The 17568-nt window shown below is 36.5% G+C and overlaps 7 protein-coding genes across 7 annotated transcripts; 2 read left to right on the top strand and 5 right to left on the bottom strand. All coding sequences in view use genetic code 12, as the record gives it.

The window, feature by feature from the left end:
* Positions 1-792: 792 nt before the first annotated feature.
* J8A68_001330 (uncharacterized protein) lies at positions 793-1920 on the bottom strand (the record flags this gene model as incomplete). The annotated part of the gene is made up of 1 exon (XM_049404973.1): positions 793-1920. One exon carries the CDS (start codon positions 1918-1920, stop codon positions 793-795), a length of 1128 nt encoding a protein of 375 aa, XP_049265506.1.
* A 222-nt stretch (positions 1921-2142) lies between these two features.
* On the top strand, positions 2143-3513 carry NMT1 (glycylpeptide N-tetradecanoyltransferase; the record flags this gene model as incomplete). Its single annotated transcript, XM_049404972.1, has 1 exon — positions 2143-3513. The coding sequence occupies one exon, from the start codon at positions 2143-2145 to the stop codon at positions 3511-3513; it is 1371 nt and encodes a 456-aa protein (XP_049265505.1).
* A 186-nt stretch (positions 3514-3699) lies between these two features.
* PWP1 (rRNA-processing protein) lies at positions 3700-5427 on the top strand (the record flags this gene model as incomplete). Its single annotated transcript, XM_049404971.1, has 1 exon — positions 3700-5427. The coding sequence occupies one exon, from the start codon at positions 3700-3702 to the stop codon at positions 5425-5427; it is 1728 nt and encodes a 575-aa protein (XP_049265504.1).
* An 82-nt stretch (positions 5428-5509) lies between these two features.
* J8A68_001327 (uncharacterized protein) lies at positions 5510-6172 on the bottom strand (the record flags this gene model as incomplete). The annotated part of the gene is made up of 1 exon (XM_049404970.1): positions 5510-6172. One exon carries the CDS (start codon positions 6170-6172, stop codon positions 5510-5512), a length of 663 nt encoding a protein of 220 aa, XP_049265503.1.
* A 381-nt stretch (positions 6173-6553) lies between these two features.
* J8A68_001326 (uncharacterized protein) lies at positions 6554-11599 on the bottom strand (the record flags this gene model as incomplete). Its single annotated transcript, XM_049404968.1, has 1 exon — positions 6554-11599. The coding sequence occupies one exon, from the start codon at positions 11597-11599 to the stop codon at positions 6554-6556; it is 5046 nt and encodes a 1681-aa protein (XP_049265502.1).
* A 575-nt stretch (positions 11600-12174) lies between these two features.
* On the bottom strand, positions 12175-14046 carry BEM1 (phosphatidylinositol-3-phosphate-binding protein; the record flags this gene model as incomplete). Its single annotated transcript, XM_049404967.1, has 1 exon — positions 12175-14046. The coding sequence occupies one exon, from the start codon at positions 14044-14046 to the stop codon at positions 12175-12177; it is 1872 nt and encodes a 623-aa protein (XP_049265501.1).
* A 1749-nt stretch (positions 14047-15795) lies between these two features.
* HAP3 (Hap3p) lies at positions 15796-16863 on the bottom strand (the record flags this gene model as incomplete). Its single annotated transcript, XM_049404966.1, has 3 exons — positions 15796-16425; positions 16485-16723; positions 16827-16863. The coding sequence occupies 3 exons, from the start codon at positions 16861-16863 to the stop codon at positions 15796-15798; spliced, it is 906 nt and encodes a 301-aa protein (XP_049265500.1).
* Positions 16864-17568: the final 705 nt, after the last annotated feature.

Here is a 17568-nt window from a genome sequence, read left to right as displayed (position 1 = left end):
ACGGTTAATTACCATGGTGGATATTATGGGTACTGGGGGCTATTTTTTGGGACATACTGGTGCATTGCACTTTCCATTCATTTGAATTTTCCGCTTGGGCAACGGTTAATTACTATGATGGATATTATGGGTACTGGGGGCTATTTTTTGGGATACAGGGGGATTTCAAGGGAGTTTTAGTGGGTATTACCGAAAGGTCGAGTCCCACACTGTTAACTCGTGCGTAAATGCATTTCTCCCTTCATGGCTGCAGACATGAAAATCAAAAAAAAAAAAAAAACGAAGGAACTTTCTATTCAGTCTAAATTATTCACTTTGACAATGGTGAACTTTTATCTGATTTCCGGGAAGAAGGCTTGGTTTAATCTAGACTTTGAATGTTTTCCAGAGGGGCAGGGGGTCCCAGTTTTCCGTTGGTATTAGATAATGTTATTGGTTGATTCTGCTATTTCATTTGTTTTATTATTTAATTATTGTTTTATTAACTAGTTAACTATAAATTCGTTTTAATTCTAATAGAAACCTCTAATAATCACTTTTTGATCACCTTGCTTGTGGATCATTGCATGCCTATCCCATTGAATTGTTTGATGTGGAGTTCTCGCGGTCGGTGGTAATTCTTCCATCTGTGCTATGCTTCCAAGTCGTACGTTCCTTCTGGATCTACACTCGTAGCCATTCCTGGATTTGATGTTTACCATCCGGGTAATTCGGTCGCCTTTTTAGGTGGCAGCCATATAGATATGTTTAGCAAGTATATTGGCATATATTTGCATTAAACTAGGTGGGAACTTACTTTAACAATCCATTCAAGAAATCTTCATCTTCTTGTTTATCAAATTGAAACTTTGGTTTCTCTGACTTCACGTTAGATTTCTTATCCTCTTTACTAGTGACTTCATTAAAGAATGAATCAAAATCTTCACCAACCTTCTTAGGATTATCCTCCGGTTGACTCTTTTGATTCTTATCAATACCCAAAAGATAGTCAATATCATCATCTATATTCCCACTGGCAATATCCGTCTGAGCTAATTTCTTATTCAATGCATCCATCTGAGATTCATCATCTGCATTGAAATTATTAATCTCAATTACTTTCCTCTTCATTATCACTTTCTTATCTGAATCAAACTTAGTTTTGATTTCATTATAGAATTTCTGTTGTTTTACCAATTCATTCCTAGCTTCATCCTGTTTCTTTTCTTCTTCCGTCAAATATCTCACATGTGCCCCTTTAGACTCGGCGGGCTTCCTATTATCATTCAAACTACTCTCTCCAATCACAAACCCGTCAAGTTCAGCCGCGGAAATTTGTTCAATATTCCGATTCTTAAGTTTTTTAAAATACATATCATTATAATCATCCGTTTGTTTAGTTATATCGGAATAGCTTGACAAACCATACTCTTCTAGGAAATTGTCAGACATCTTATTACTTAATAGTTTTCTAGTCTTTTTGGGTTTGTTTTCAATATTTAACATAAATTCTTCCAAGTTGAACTTTTCTGTCTTTTGACTCTGCATTTCCTGATCTTGATTCTCCTTTGATCCAAGGTATATCCCATCCAATTCTTCTCCTTCAACGCCCTCTCCTTCTTCTTCGGCACCCTCATTGTTCTCTTCCAATTCTTGTAAGATCTGTTTCTTAATCTTGATCTTCTGTTCAAGTGATAATTCCCCAGATGAATCTGCCAATTGGGGATAGAAATGGTTTATCAATGCTTCATCAACATCGGAATCCCATTCATCTTCAGAATCTTCTAGTGTTGGCTCATTTGAATCTATTTGTTTCTTGGATGACCATTTGGAATGCGAGGTTTCGGAGGCCATGGGTGTTGGCTTGGATGGAGCTATTCCGTGCTTTTTCATATATTTGTATTTTGCTTTCTTGTCCCATTTAGAATTCTTAAGAACCATCTTGTGTAGTTTATCTGTTAACTGGTATGATTAGTTTAACTTGCTTAATCTAAGTCTACGGAGAAAAGACGGAACCATTCATCGTACCAGAAAATAGAACGGTCTGGAACGAGAAGCAAATCGAAGGGCGCGAGGCACAAGAAAAGAAAAAAATAAAAATTCGGCGACTGCCACCATTATTCATTATAAAACGTCGATCAATTCTCCTCCCAACAAGGTACAATGTCAGGCAAAGAAGACGAGAAGAAGCAAGTGGAGAAGAAGGATGCTGATGCCACTCCAAACTCTATAGAACAATTACTCCAACTTTTAGCTTTGGGTAAAGAATTAACTCCCTCTCAACAGAAAGAAATGAAAGATTATAAGTTCTGGAAAACTCAACCTGTTCCACGTTTAGATGAACAAGTCGTATCTGAAGGTCCAATTGACAGTACTAAAACCCCAGAAGATATTCCAGATAAGCCATTACCTTTGATTAAGGATTTTGAATGGTGTACTATTGACATTGAAGATGATGGACAATTGGATGAATTATATAAGTTATTATATGATCATTATGTCGAAGATTCTGATGCTACTTTTAGATTCAAATATTCCCATGAATTCTTTAAATGGGCACTTAAACCACCTGGATGGCGTAAAGAATGGCATACTGGTGTTAGGGTTAAAGAAACTGGGAAATTGGTTGCTTTTATTGCTGCTACTCCATGTACTATCAAATTAAATAAATCAAATAAAGTAATTGATTCAGTTGAAATCAACTTCTTATGCATTCATAAGAAATTGAGAAATAAAAGATTGGCTCCAGTCATGATTAAAGAAATAACTCGTCGTGTTAATAAACAAAATATTTGGCAAGCTTTATATACTGGTGGTACTGTTTTACCAACTCCTTTGGCACAATGTAGATATCAACATAGACCAATAAATTGGTCAAAACTTCATGATGTTGGTTTTAGTCATTTACCTACAAACCAAACTAAAGCAGGTATGATTGCCCATTATGCTTTACCTAATCAACCTAAGATTACTGGTTTAAGACCAATGGAATTAAAAGATGTCAAACCAGTTTTGGAATTATTATATAAATATCAAGCAAGATTTGATATTGTTCAACAATTTACTGAAGAAGAATTCAAGCATTGGATGTTGGGTGATACTGACAACACTTCAAATGTCATAAAATCTTATGTGGTTGAGGATTCCAATGGAAATATTACTGATTTCTTTTCATATTATTTGTTACCATTTACTGTATTGGATAATACTCATCATGATGAATTAGGTATTGCATATTTATTCTACTATGCTACCGATTCATTTGACACTCCAGAGAAATATAAACCAAGATTAAACACATTAATGACTGATGCTTTAATCACAGCAAAAGAATTCAATGTTGATGTTTTCAATTGTTTAACTGCTCAAGATAATACTTATTTCTTAAAAGATAATAAGTTTGGTAGTGGAGATGGATACTTGAATTACTATTTGTTTAACTATAGAACATTTCCTATGCATGGTGGTATAGATCCAGAGACTAAGGTTGTTTCCGAAGATCAAACCAGTGGTATTGGTGTTGTCTTGTTATAAGTCAGATATCATATTGCACGTTATACTTTTACAGTTTAACTGGTATTACAGTTTACAGATAATTTGCAGATTAATTTAATTATTTTTTTTTTTTCTGATTTTAAATGAAAAATTTCTGGCGCTGCTCATCTCTCACTTTAATCTTTTTAATACATCACTGTATATATACAACTTATAGAACTAATAATGATCTCTTCAAGTACTTGGGTCCCTAGAGGATTCGCTTCTGAATTCCCGGAGAAATATGAATTGAACGATGAAGAAATGGAAAGAATCACGGCCATGGCTAATCTCGAATTGAGCGAAGCCAAACAAGGACTCGCAGAAGCTCAAGAAGAACAGGAAGGCACCAAAGGAAATGCATTAAAAGAACAGATTGAAATTGATGATGACTTAAAGGAATATAATTTAGAAAGTTACGATGATGATGCAAGAGATAGTGAAGGTGAACAAGTAACTATGTTTCCAGGATTATCAAATTCTGATGCGAAATATCATGAAGAAGGTGAAGATGCATATTTATCATTACCTACTGAAGTCGATCTTCAAGAAGAAAAGAAGGAGAATCAAATATATCCAACTGATAATTTAGTCTTAGCTACTAGAACCGAAGATGACATTTCTTATTTGGATGTGTATATTTATGATGATGGTGCTGGAGCACCTACTGGTGCCGAAGAAGAGGAAGGAGATAAACTTGATCCAGATGTAGCTAATGGGCTCATAAGAGGTTCAAGTTTATACGTCCATCATGATATCATGTTGCCTGCATTCCCGTTATGTGTAGAATGGATCAATTATAAACCAGGTCAATCTGAAACATCAGCGCAAAATATTGGTAATTTCGCCGCTATTGGTACATTTGACCCACAAATTGAAATCTGGAATTTGGATTATGTTGATAAAGCATTCCCTGATTTAATATTGGGAGAACCTGATAAAAACTCATTTGTTGCATTGCAAAAGAAGAAGAATAAAAAGAAAAAGAAGTCTTCATCTCAACATATCACCACTCATCATACAGATGCAGTATTATCATTATCACATAATAAAATACATCGTGCTGTATTAGCATCCACATCTGCTGACAAGACAGTCAAATTATGGGATTTAAACTCCGGAACTGCCGTACGTTCATTCAACACCATTCATAACCATAAAACCGTCTCATCATCCCAATGGCACCACGCTGAAGCATCAATCTTATTAACTGGGGGATATGACTCCACTGTCGGATTAACCGATGTCAGAATCTCCGAAAACTCCCAAAGTTCCAAAAACTACAAAGTCGGACCTGGAGAAGAAGTCGAAAATGTCAGTTGGGCGCACCCATCAACTCCAGAAATTTTTTACGCAGGGACAGATAATGGGAATATTTATGCTTATGATATTAGAAATGATGACAAGCCTTTGTGGACTTTACATGCACATGATGCTGGGATTTCTTCACTTGGTGTCAACAGTCATATTCCGGGGATGATCGTCACTAGTGCTATGGGTGAAAAAGTTGTTAAGCTTTGGAAATGTCCTACTGCAGCTGGAAAAGGCCCTTCTATGATCTTATCGAGAGATTTCGGACTTGGGAACGTTTTGACTACTGCATATGCTGGAGATATTGAAGTGGCTGGTAATTTAACTATTGGTGGTGTAAGTGGTGCTTTGAAGATGTGGGATACTTTTTCAAATCATGCGGTTAGAAATGCGTTTAGGGATGAATTGAAGGCATTACAAGTTAAAGCTAGAGAAGAAGCTAATAATTTGAATAGAGCTTCTAGAATTGCAAGAAAGTATCAAGGACAATTTGAAGAAGAAGTTATGACTGTTGAAGCTGGTGGATTGGAAGATGATTCTGATTCGGATGGAGAAGATGCTCATAATGATGTTGAAGAAGATATGGAAGAAGATGAAGATTAGTCCTTGAGGCGAGAAACTTTTAAATGTATATTAGCTATATAGATCAAACAAATATTACTAATTTTTTGTTAAAGTAATTACACTATAACGCCCCTTCGAAGATTTGAATTAATTCGTCTTCAGGGGTACCACTAGAGATAGCATCACTGACAATACCATTAACACTAACAGAAGGAGTGACATGAACACCAACACCTCTCAAATATCCTGTGAAATATTTCACGTCAGTAGCAGTTGCATTTCCTTCATTACTTGGGGTTTCAGATGATTTAATTACCAATTGTTCCAAGATTTGTTCTCTAGGGAAAACCAATTCCAATTCTTTAGAAACAACGTCATAGATCTGTTCGTAGATTTCATTTCTAGTTAATTGAATATTGGAAGTGTCATAAAAGGATTCAATCTTTTCAAATAAAACTCTGGATAATTCCCAAAAAGCGCGATTTGAATCAACTGAATCATTGGCATTTTCACGTAATAACTTAGCATAAGCGATACCGAATTCATTGACAAGGTTGGAATTAGTATGCCATGGTTGGATAACATTGACATATACAAATTGAAATCTTCCAGGATATTTTTCATTTAATTTTGGAATTACGGTGTTATAAAATTTGGGGAAGATCTTGGCCGAGTAGGGACAATTATAATCGACATAAAGATTGACAACTACAGGGAAATTTCCTGTTGCCAAGGTTTTGGCTGAGTGGTAGTAATGGGTTAATGAATATCTTTGGGAAATCATAGTCAATTGGTTTCGAGATAAGAACTTTAAGAACTAGAAGAACTAGAAGAAAATGATGATTAATCAAAAGCATCTCGGGCGTAAAATATAATTGCGCGATCAATTCCCGAGGAGCAACAATTTTTCGTGGCACAGAAAAATCAAATCCCATTGTTTCTAGAACAATCCCCTCACCCACAATCTTAGACACAGTCCGATAGGACGAATAAAATGGGCCATTGTTAACTACATCAAATATCTACATCTCTTAGGTCAACATTGTCAATTATCTAAACATCTAAACATTATACTATTACATACATCAAATCTTCTATTTGACTCTAAGTGTTTTGCTAGCAAAACCCTTCTCCAGAATTCAAAAGAAACCAGCGCTCCAAATCGTTAGCCATTTGGTTTTGGGGAGACGGATCCATCTGGAGGTTTAAGCAGGGCTACTAGCATTTCGCGACACCCATTAAGTAACTGCAACTTTAAATCTGGGTCACTATCCAACCATTCCAATCTAATTTTGTGTGCATGTACTGGATCGCAACATTTAAAAATAATTAAGCCAGTATGATCCAAATACACACATAATAGTCTCTCTATTTTCGATATATTTGCTTTCAAATACTCGATCTTTCCTTCTCCAGCATCGGTCCAATCCCAAATTTTTGGATTATATTTCATCAACATATACCCCTTCACTGGATTGTGAACCGGAGAATCTGGGAGAAGTCGTAAGACATAATAATCATCTACCAATTGTTTCACAATCCTATATGGGCCCACATAGTTCCATTTAGTTGGCGAGGGATGCTTAACTAAGACGAATTCCGGCGGAGCGAAACTGCTAAGATCTTCAGAAAGAATTAATTGTCTCGAGGGTATATTTCCAAACTCACCACGGCCGATGTCGATATCTTCTTCTTCACGAGCTTGATTCATTTGCTCCCTATCATGACCATTGCCTTGTCCATTCTGGTGGCCAGACGTCTTGTCAATATCCACAGCGTCAAATGACAGTGAATTGATTTTCATACTAGTCGAAGAAACATACGGATTTATAATTGCTGTTTCCACCGGCTTAAAAAAATTAATCCGAGCTTGTTGGACATCATCATCATAATCAGCGTACCAATCTCTCCCCGAGTTAAAATTTCTCATTAATCGTCGTTCTTTCCTCTTTTTCGCCGCTTTTGCTTTATTCTTCTTATTTTTTGGAACCTTTTCTAAATTGTCTACGAGATTCCTATAATCCCCTTGTTTTGGATTCTGTCTTGTTGGTTCGTTTGATTCTGTGTCGTCTTTATTTTCCTGTCTGACATCTTCATCAAGAGGCGGCAAAAATATACGGGTCAATGCCATTTCGAGTTTTGTTAGTTGCTGATCACCAAATTGTTCATCATAAACTTCCTGAGAATTACCAGCAGACCAGGAACTAGACGCGCTGCTGGGGTTCACTAGATCAGTTCGGATTTGATCATATGTCACGGTTTCCGGCATCGCAGGTAATCTTGCAAGTGAGCCTTGATAATTGACTTGAAGCGCCGTGACTTGATCAACCGCTGAAGTCTCCCTTCCACTATCATGAAGTTGTAGTGCAGGAATTCCATTCAACACATTTTCAATATTCCTAGTTTCCTTTTCTTGACATCCATATCTACTCTTCGGAATAAAATCAGGAATTTTGAATTTCAAGGAATCGTAATCAAGCGATGACAAAGGACTATCAGAAGTCTCAGAATCGTTAACGACTGCCGTCAATAGATTCGAACGTAGCTTTAATTGAGAACCATTCGTACCGAAGGATGCGCTATCTTGTATGGGATCTTCACTTGTGGAGATTTGTTGTGATGCAGAACTAATGTGTCCTGATACACGAGCAGGAGCTAATATTAGTTGATTATATGAATCCGTACTTCCTTCAATCACAGTCGAACTATTACCATTCGTAGGTTGTGACAACAGTTGTGATTTTTCTGTCGATCCTACTTCTTGAGTCGATTGGTTGTTTACACTCACATGTTTTTTAATCTCATCTTCGGCATTTCTTTGAATTTCACTACTTTGTGTCACCACAATCACATCATCTTCTAAATGATCCATATCCACAAGTAGATTTAGGATATTATGATTCAGTATCGGACCCAAATTTTCTCGTCTTTGGGACACCGTGTCGTCAGTTTCGGAAATAACAGAATCTTTTCGTTTCCCATCCATATCATATGATGACATGGGGACGTGCATTACAGGATTTCGGTTGTTTGAATATCGATCCATTTCGCCAAGGAATTCACTGTCACTATCTTCAATAAATAAATCTGACTCGTCTCTTCTTTGCTCTGGCTCGACGCTTTCTTTTCTTGTATCTCCATTAGTTTCAGCCTGATCTCCTCCTTCGTCAATAATCTCTTCAGGTGCATTTCCGTGTTCTTCATTTTCTTGCCTTGTCGATTCTTGTGGTTCCTCCGTCTCCTCTTCCTCGGAAATAACAGGTACCACGCGCAGTCTTTCATCCCTTCCGGTATTTCTTCTATGTATTTGACTACTACCCAGCTCCGACTCCTGGACTTCATCATCATCTCCACCATCTCCGCCATCGTCATCAGGCCCCCTCTCATCACCTCTATCAGGTCCTTCACTCCCCGAACCATCTTCAGCTTCCCCATTTCCTTCATGCGGCTGTTCAACCACTTGAAACACTTCCTCAACACCGTCATCATCATCTTCTTCATCTGAACTATTCATTATTCGTAATGCATTCCTCGACATTCTTATTCTTGCCTTAGGTACTCGTGAGTAAACCCTTGATTTCAGTTTATGTTTACAATTAGGTGAATAAGGAACTGGAGATGGACGTTTTAATAATACTCCTACATCAAGGATTTCGATGTTTGGATCTTCAGGTGTGATTTGACCCAGATTTTGTTGTTGTGGTTGTGGTTGGGAAGTATTATTTGTGAGCAGTGGTGTTGTGGATTGGTCTTGGGTGAGTGTCAGAAGCGGTTGAGTGGGTGTGGTCTGTGTTGTGATTTCTTCCTGTTGTTCTTGGGGTTGGACAGTTGCTTCTTCTTCTTCTTGTTGTTGTTGTTGCTGTTCATGCAATGGCTCAGGAGCAATTTCTTGACTAGTTTCTAAAGGTAATGAAGGACCTACGCGACGCCTCGCCTCTATGCCTACATCTTCCACCTCCTGTCTTTCCTTGGTCAAATTTGTGCCATTTTGCTCCGCTGACATCTCTATTTTTTCCAGTTCCGACTGATGCTGACTGGCATCTCCTGATATATATTCAGGTTGCAGACTACTTAATGCATATTCTAAAACCACAGAATTCCTACTTTCCGTCCCATTAACAATATGATTCAATGACAAAGTAGGAGTGGTAATCTCAGCAGACCCAGCATTGGTTGTTTCATTCTCTCTAGGTGGTTCCTCGATTTCATTCACATTTTCTGGTTGATGTAGCACATTTCCTCCGACGTCTGCTTCTACTACAGGTTCAGGTTCTGAAGGTCTTAATAATGTAGATAAATCAATTCTTCTACTCTCTACTTGGGCAGCTTCGACTAATTCTGCAGGGGTTGGGACTTGTGAATCATCGTTTATGATATTTCCAATAGACATCTGTGACGCAACATTTCTCGTCTCGTTAGCTTCTGGCTCGTTCTCACCCTCTTCTGTCTGTTCGATTTCTGATTCATTTCTTGCATTTCGCTCCTCCTCCTGCAGAACTTCTGTTTGTAATGATGGTTTCTCGACTTCAATTCTCTCGGATCTTTCCACTATTGTTCTCTCGTGTGTCTCCTCCGCTATAATTTGTTCAGACTCTTCTACTGCTTTTGTCTTCCCCTTCTCTATTTCCTTCTCCTTCTCTATTTCCTTCTCCTTCTCCTGTTCCTTATCCTTTTCCTTTTCCTTCTCTATTTCCTTCTCCTTCTCTTGTTCCTTCTCCTTCTCCTTCTCTTTCTCCTTTTCCTTCTCCATTTCCTTCTCCGTTTCCATTTCCTTCTCATCTTCCTTTTCTTTTTCCTTCTCTTTCTCCTTTTCCTTCTCCTTCTCTTTCTCCTTTTCCTTCTCCTTCTCCTTTTCCTTCTCCTTCTCTTTCTCCTTTTCCTTGGCCTTAGTCTGCTTCTCGGTCATCTTCCTCCTCTTCAACAATTCCCTAAATGACAACTTCGGTTGTGCTTCTTCAGTCGCACTTCTCAGCCTCTTCTTCGTCCCCTCCTCCTCCACCTCTGTTATCCTCGTCAGACTCTCAACTCGCGAAGAAGATGGTCGTGGTGATGAAATCTGTTGTATTGGTGGACTTGGTTGTGCTTGTGGTATGCTTTCCATAACCTGAATTCGGGATGGTGACGGAAATGGAATTGGTTTATTTGGAGTTTGTGTTGGCGGTTGGGAATGTTGTCTTGATGACTTGGCACCTAGTGGCAGTGATTGGGGATATGCCCCGCCTGGATGTTTTCGTACTGGAGTAGATATCGAAAGTGGACCATGATTTATTGGACTTTTAGATTTGGCAGCGGGAGAAATGTAGTAGTTTGTTCGTTGTTGAGGAGAATGTGGTTGTGTTATTGGTGCTACGTTGTTTCTATCCAAGATTGGTGACTCGATAGTTTTTCGAGGTGATTGGAGCTGAGAATTTCTTCTTCTTGGAGTATCTTCATGTCTGGAATGTAGTTTGTTGAATTTCTCAATTTCATCAATAGTTAATTCGTCTTTTGAAATCTCTATAAGACTCTCTTGACTTGAATTTACCGGACTGGCTCCTAGAGACGCGATTTCTCTATCAAGGATAATGTCCAATTCTGTTGTATGTTCTTGTGGGACATCTTCACGAGGAGTCTGAAATGGTGCTGGTACATCCTCACTAGGAGTCTGAAATTGTGCTGGTATATCCTCGTGAGGAGTCTGAAATCGTGCTGGTACATCCTCATGAGGAGTCTGAGTTCGTGCTGGTAGATCCTCGCGAGGAGTCTCAAATTGTGCTGGTACATCTTCACGTGGAGTCTGAAATCGGGAAGGCACATTCTGATCCACTAGTTGGCTTTCATATTCCCTAGCTTCTTCAAACACATCTTCCTGACTATCTGAGTTAATCATATCTAACTCCTGTTGAATATTTATATTTTTCAAAATCGACTCACTCGCCTGAGATGCTCGTTGATGTTGTGGAGAGATAATGGTAGTATTATAATCTGATTGTATATTCTCCAAATATGAATTATATTGTATTTCAGATTCCTGTTCTTCTTGAAATTCAACCGGTGCTTCTTCGTCAGAACTTGAATCATCTTGTAAGTCATTGCGTGGAATTGAGATGGTTGTTGATGGTGTTGTGGTTGTTGCTGTCAGATTAAAGAATCCTGTTAATTTCAGGAATATCGATTTGGGTCGTTTGGGATCACCATTTCCCGGTGTTGGTAATGGCCTCTTCTTTGCCATTTTTGTATATATATTGGCTTTGGATGGGTTACGGTTCACTGGTTTGCGTGATGTTTATTGATATTAATTTGGCAGCAGCATAAATAAATTAATTCTAAGAAAAAAAATATGATTTTCAGGCAAATCTATTTCCTTGACCCAGGGCAATTAAAGTCGAGGGGGAAAACACTAATTAATTTCATTTTAACTTTATTTTACATTGGGTAACTTTAAACTTTTTATAACTTTAAATCTACTCCCTGGATCACGTAGATCTACGCGTCTTTTGTAAAGAAATACTTACTAAAATAGTCATTTATAATAATTATAATAAAAACAAACGGTCCTTTATAAAATCTAAATAAAGATGTAGAAGAAAGAAAGAAGTAAGAAAGTAATAGTAATACAAACACAATACACCGTAGACTAATAACACTCATGAAAATATAACAAATAACCAAAAACAATTAATAATAGTAGCAAAAATAAGCAACAATAATAACAATAACCAAAATAACAACATATACAAATTTATAATATAAAACATTATAACACACTCGTCTGTCTCTTTGTCTCTGTTAGGTAGTATGACGGGCCTAATCAACTAATATAACCATCTTGCACTTCTCATATAATATTCTATGAAATTTCTCATCATTATCAACTTCAAATTCTGCTAATTTCATCTTTTGAACATCACTAAATTTATAATCACTTATATTATTCTCAACCGCAAAATCATCATAATCATTCTTTAAATATAATCGAATAGCTTCAGGTTGTTTAGGTTCATCAAAGCTATGTTGTTGAACATCATCCAATTCTAATCTCTTATGTAATTTAGTTTTTAAATCTTGTAATCTTAACATTGTCGGTAATAGCAATACAAAAATATCATCTTCATAATAAAATTTAACTTTTATCTTTGATTGTTTTGCTGCTGTAGTTGTTTCAAGTTGGTCATGAGCGGTCATATTTGTGGTTGAACTTTCATTTGATCCTCGGTTTAATAATCCTGATTCAGCTGAATTACTGGTTGGATCAGATACTCGAGGATATGGATTTAAATTTGAATATTGTGATAATCTATCATTATGAGATGTGGACTTTTGACTTATAGGTTTCAGAACTCGATTATTGTTATTATTATTGTTGTTGTTTAGCGATTCAATCTCTTTATCAAATCCATTATCCAACACTTCAAATAATCTTAATACTTCTTCAGATCTTGAAATATGAGCAGGTAATGCAATTAAATTACGTAAATAATAATCCAATTTCTCTCGTCTTAATTTCGATATTGAATCATTCACATTAATCAATGGACCTGGAATAGATGGGATAATTCTTTTTGAATTCTCGATTTTCCCAGCTTCAAATGGGAATAATTCAAGTAATCGAACTTGTAAATCATAAAAATCTTGATAATAACGATATAAATATCTAATTTTCCCATTTGCTAATCTTGCAGTTATCAAATATTGATAACGACCATTATCCAATTGATATGAATCAACACTTGCTTCCACCACTGCTGATTGGGTCGAACTGACCGAAGAACCCATTGATCCATATGTATTCCTATTTGCGTTATTCCCATCGAAATATTGTGAATTCTGTGAAGATACCAATGGTTGATTTCCAGATATGGAACCCAACGGAATTGTAGATGCTTGATATTTGGCAGTTTGATCCTTCCATTGTTCAACAGTGGGTATTTTGAATGAATTAATTGCCCGGACTACATCATCATGATTAGTTGTATCAATAGTATTTGGGGTTGCACTGTTTGGGTTTAATAAATCTATAATTCGAACATATGATACTGGAACTAATCCGGGGCCACCTAATCGATTAATAGGCTTTGCAATAAACCATTCATATTCATGATGGGCACAAATTATCAAATTCTCTCCTGGACTAATATCCAATTCATCTTCTCGTTCAGCGTTGAATTCATATAATGTAACAGCATATAAAGTTTGACTTGAATTTCGCAGTCCTGGACCTGTACCTATTCCTGCTCCAGTACCACCTCCACTAGTAGAAAATGAAGGCCGAACACTACTATTAGCAGTACTACTAGCATGACTATTACTACGTTGACTCTTTGTTGGACTTACAGGAGTGTTTATTATTGGTCTCAGTCTTCCAAAAACTTCGAAATAACTTATAGGAACCATTCCTTTGGCCTGAGTAGCGGGATTAGTGGCTTCATACCAACCATTCTCAAGGGCTTCTCTATGATCTTCATCATCGGCTTCATTTAAAACATGGAAGAAATCCCCTTTTTTGAATCCTAATTCTCCTGGACCTTGGGGTGTATAATCATATAATGCTTTGATTACTTTTTTAGGGGATTGTAATATTGCATCACCATCTGATGGATGAGTACCTGCTACTCGAATAGAACGTTTTGGCGAAACTGCTTCTGACAGTTTTCTATGTTTTCGAAATGATTTTATCATATTGTCTGTTTATAGTGTCTTTTGTAGTTTGGGCTTAAATAAGAACTACCAAGTTTTTCTCGATGTTATGAGTTGTTGTTCAAAAAATAATAATTGGGATGGGCTTTTTCACCGAGTGTTTAGTTTAATGTTTAACTTATGTATTACCTTTTGGTAGTTTGGAGGGTGTGTACTTGATAAGTTTAATTGATATGCAAAAAAGTAATTTATCTGATTATTACTTTCTGGTTATTCTCTTCAGACTGTTTCTTAAAATGAAAATAATTATTATTCCGTTTTCGTAAGGTTGGATAAATAGCTAGTAGTTTGTATTTAGTTAACTGGGGGTTGGGTAGGGGGGGTGGTAGTAGTTAAAATATTTTTAATAAAAAGTGAAACTTAAAAACCTAAAGAAGAAAAATGTTTTGTTAAATTTAATTTTTATTTTTGTTAGAACGTTTTTTTTTTCCTTCTGCTGGTAGCGGTGGTATTGGTAGTGGTAGTGGTAGTGGTGGTGGGTGTCGCACTTTTGAGAAAAGAAAGAGACTTTTTCTGCTGTTTTTATATTTTTGCTGGTTTTTTAAATTAAAAATATTTTTAAAATAATTTTTACAAGTTTAATGTAACTTTACCATTGTTCTATACATATTGTACATTGCAGAACAATGAAAATCAATATTTATGTACAGTCGTGTTTTGCGAGATTATTTTTTAATTAATTATTACTTTGAACAATTCTAACTCCTTTCCAATGCAAGCTGTTTGTCTCTTACTGTGCGATGCTAGACACCCGAGGTTATACTTGCGTACAGTTATAGAATTGAATTAATTCAATTAAAAGAGGAATTGCAAGTTTTCCCGATTAACAAAATATCCAGCTTGTCAATTTTTTTTTTTTTTTTTCAATCTTGGTATATTGTGAGAACTGGATTAACCTTGCATAGATTTGCATATAGAGTCAATTCTCAACATGAACTTACAGTTGCAGTAAGTCATTAACAGTATACCCTTTGCTTTCTCCACACTCTCCGTGGAGTTGCGGATTAATACCAAGTAAAAGCTGTATCTTCTTTTTCTGATAGTGGGGCGGCGCTAATATTTAGTCCAGAAGAGAAGAATACGAGATTAGCGAATTGGCATAATAAATCTATAAAATTAACAAAGAAGCCCTGTGCCTATACGGTTGGGAAAATACTAGATTTCGACACAAGATCATTCTTCCATTTATATGGTCAAGACAACATTTCCTCCTTTGTGTAAATTAGCTAGTGGCTTTATATTTCGGAGATTGACAACTCTACTGTTCTTATTCTCTGACGATAGATTGAGTAAGGAGATGTAGGCTATTTCGTTAAAGTAGGAACCACTAAATTTTGTACAACGAAAAAAATTTTTGCGGCCCATTCGAATATTTCCCAATTGGGAAAAGCAATTGAAATTTTCATATTGTAGAAAACGCGATTAATTGTTCCAAATATTACAATTCAAATTAGTCTTTTGGTTTATATAGCCTTGCATAAAGGTACAAATTGGACAATTGGACAATGTGACAATTTATGCAGAGTTGATACAATAACGCGCAAATAAATTATGCCACTAAATTGTGAATAATAGGTGGAGATCTAGACCCGACTGGTTGCAACTACAAGATCTCAACTAACATACAGAGACATGCTGCAAACTAATACATACATACACGCAAAACAAACATAAATTATAATTAACGCTACTACTGTTTCATACAAACCTCTATATAACTTACCCTTCCCTTCACAACCGATTCACATATTGATCCATAAGATTCGATTCCGAGCTCCCAGTACTCCCTCCTCCACCATTCCCAAGCACATCCTGCTGAATCTGTCTTTGTTGTTCCTGCAACAGATCAGAAGGACCAGCTAATAAATATTCAATACTATTGCTCAATCTAGGCAAGATCGTCGACAGTTGTTGTATGACGGAAGATTGACTGACCGAAGATAGATTCGGGTTCAAATAATCCACATAGTCGGTTCCTGGAGCTTCAATTTTGGATCTAAGGTTGGCTATATTGTCTTGATCGATATATGCAGTTTCTGGATTAGGGAATTGGGATTCATATTCTGCATAAGATCGAGTTGGGACTTCTGGATGGTATACTCCTGTTGGGATGGGTTGAGTTGGAGGAGGATACGGCAATGTTGGGGATATTCCTTCACTGGTATAGTTTTCATCGGTATACATTTCTTCATCTTGAGTGGTATAATATTGTGGTTGTTGGGGGTTTTGAGCAGGTACTAATAATGATTCATTATCTTCGTCTTCTTCTTCGTCGGGTTCTGTTTCCAGATATCTTTCCTTTCGTGGTTTCTTGCTTGGTTTTTTCTTTGGTGGTTTTCTTATTGATTCTTCCAATTCATGCTAGTCATTATCGTTAGTACATTAAACCCCATAACAAACATATGTGAATGTATACATACTTGTCGATATTTGGCTAGATATATCTTGAGTAATTCAGAATAATTCTCAAATCCTAAAGTATACATGGCCCATAAAATATCTTCACCATTTAATGTTTTTCGTTTTTCTAATTTACATTTATCAGCCGCTTGACTGGTCACGAATGATATGAATTCCGATACACATTCTTGGATACATTCTTTGGATTCTTTTGAGAGTTTGGCATGTTCAGGCAAGGCCAGTTTCATTACTCTTCCAACTATAAATTTGTGTTAGTTCTGGCTAGGGTGTGGGTATTATTAGGGGACACATACCGTTTGCGATGGGGAGATATCTGTCTTGTTCTTTGATTTCATAGTCACAGTTTCGCCAGTCTTTATCTATAGGTTCTTGTGGCATATTTATGGATCCCAAATATTGCTCTGAGCAATTTCGTTGTAAATCTTGCACAAATCTCTTCTTAACTTCACAAAACAGAACACCTAGTGTATATTATAAGGACAGATATATTGTTCAATAATATCTAGTTGAATAGAAATCACCGCTTGAAAGGAATGTAAAGGAGCCGTTGATTAAAGTTGCTAAAAAGATATAATACGAATTTTAATATATGGGTCATAAAATTTTCAAAAATCACATATGCGACTTCGGAATATCCAATGTGTAATTATTCCGAATTGATTTTTTAGATAAAAAAAAAATCCTGCAACATAAATCCCTTTCTCCGGCTGTCACAAATAAAATTGTGGGCTATTGGAAAGGTTGACCCTTGCCACGTTTCTAAGCGAGAGTATACCTAGATGGATATAATGGATTAGAGCCTATGGGAACCGGTATAAATTTGGTTGGTTGAGCCATCGTCTAGAGAGAACAATTTTGGAAGGGTCCGGTGGAGATGGAGAATATGTACCAATAGATGCAAATAGATGCAAATAAAAGTTTTCTTAAAATAATATTACAAATTATTACATCCAAAGCCTATAATAGAAAGTCTATTTATGTATGTGCTCATATTAATTTCCTTCAATCATTGCTTATCAAAACCATCTAAAAAATCTAACCAATCCTCGTAATTTTCTCAGCCCTTTTTTCGCAGTCAATAAA

Source organism: Hemisphaericaspora subhashii (genome assembly GCF_019202705.1).
Source record: "Hemisphaericaspora subhashii strain CBS 10753 chromosome Unknown scaffold1, whole genome shotgun sequence".
Taxonomy (NCBI): domain Eukaryota; kingdom Fungi; phylum Ascomycota; class Pichiomycetes; order Serinales; family Debaryomycetaceae; genus Hemisphaericaspora; species Hemisphaericaspora subhashii.
This window is presented reverse-complemented; position numbering and strand designations above follow the sequence as displayed.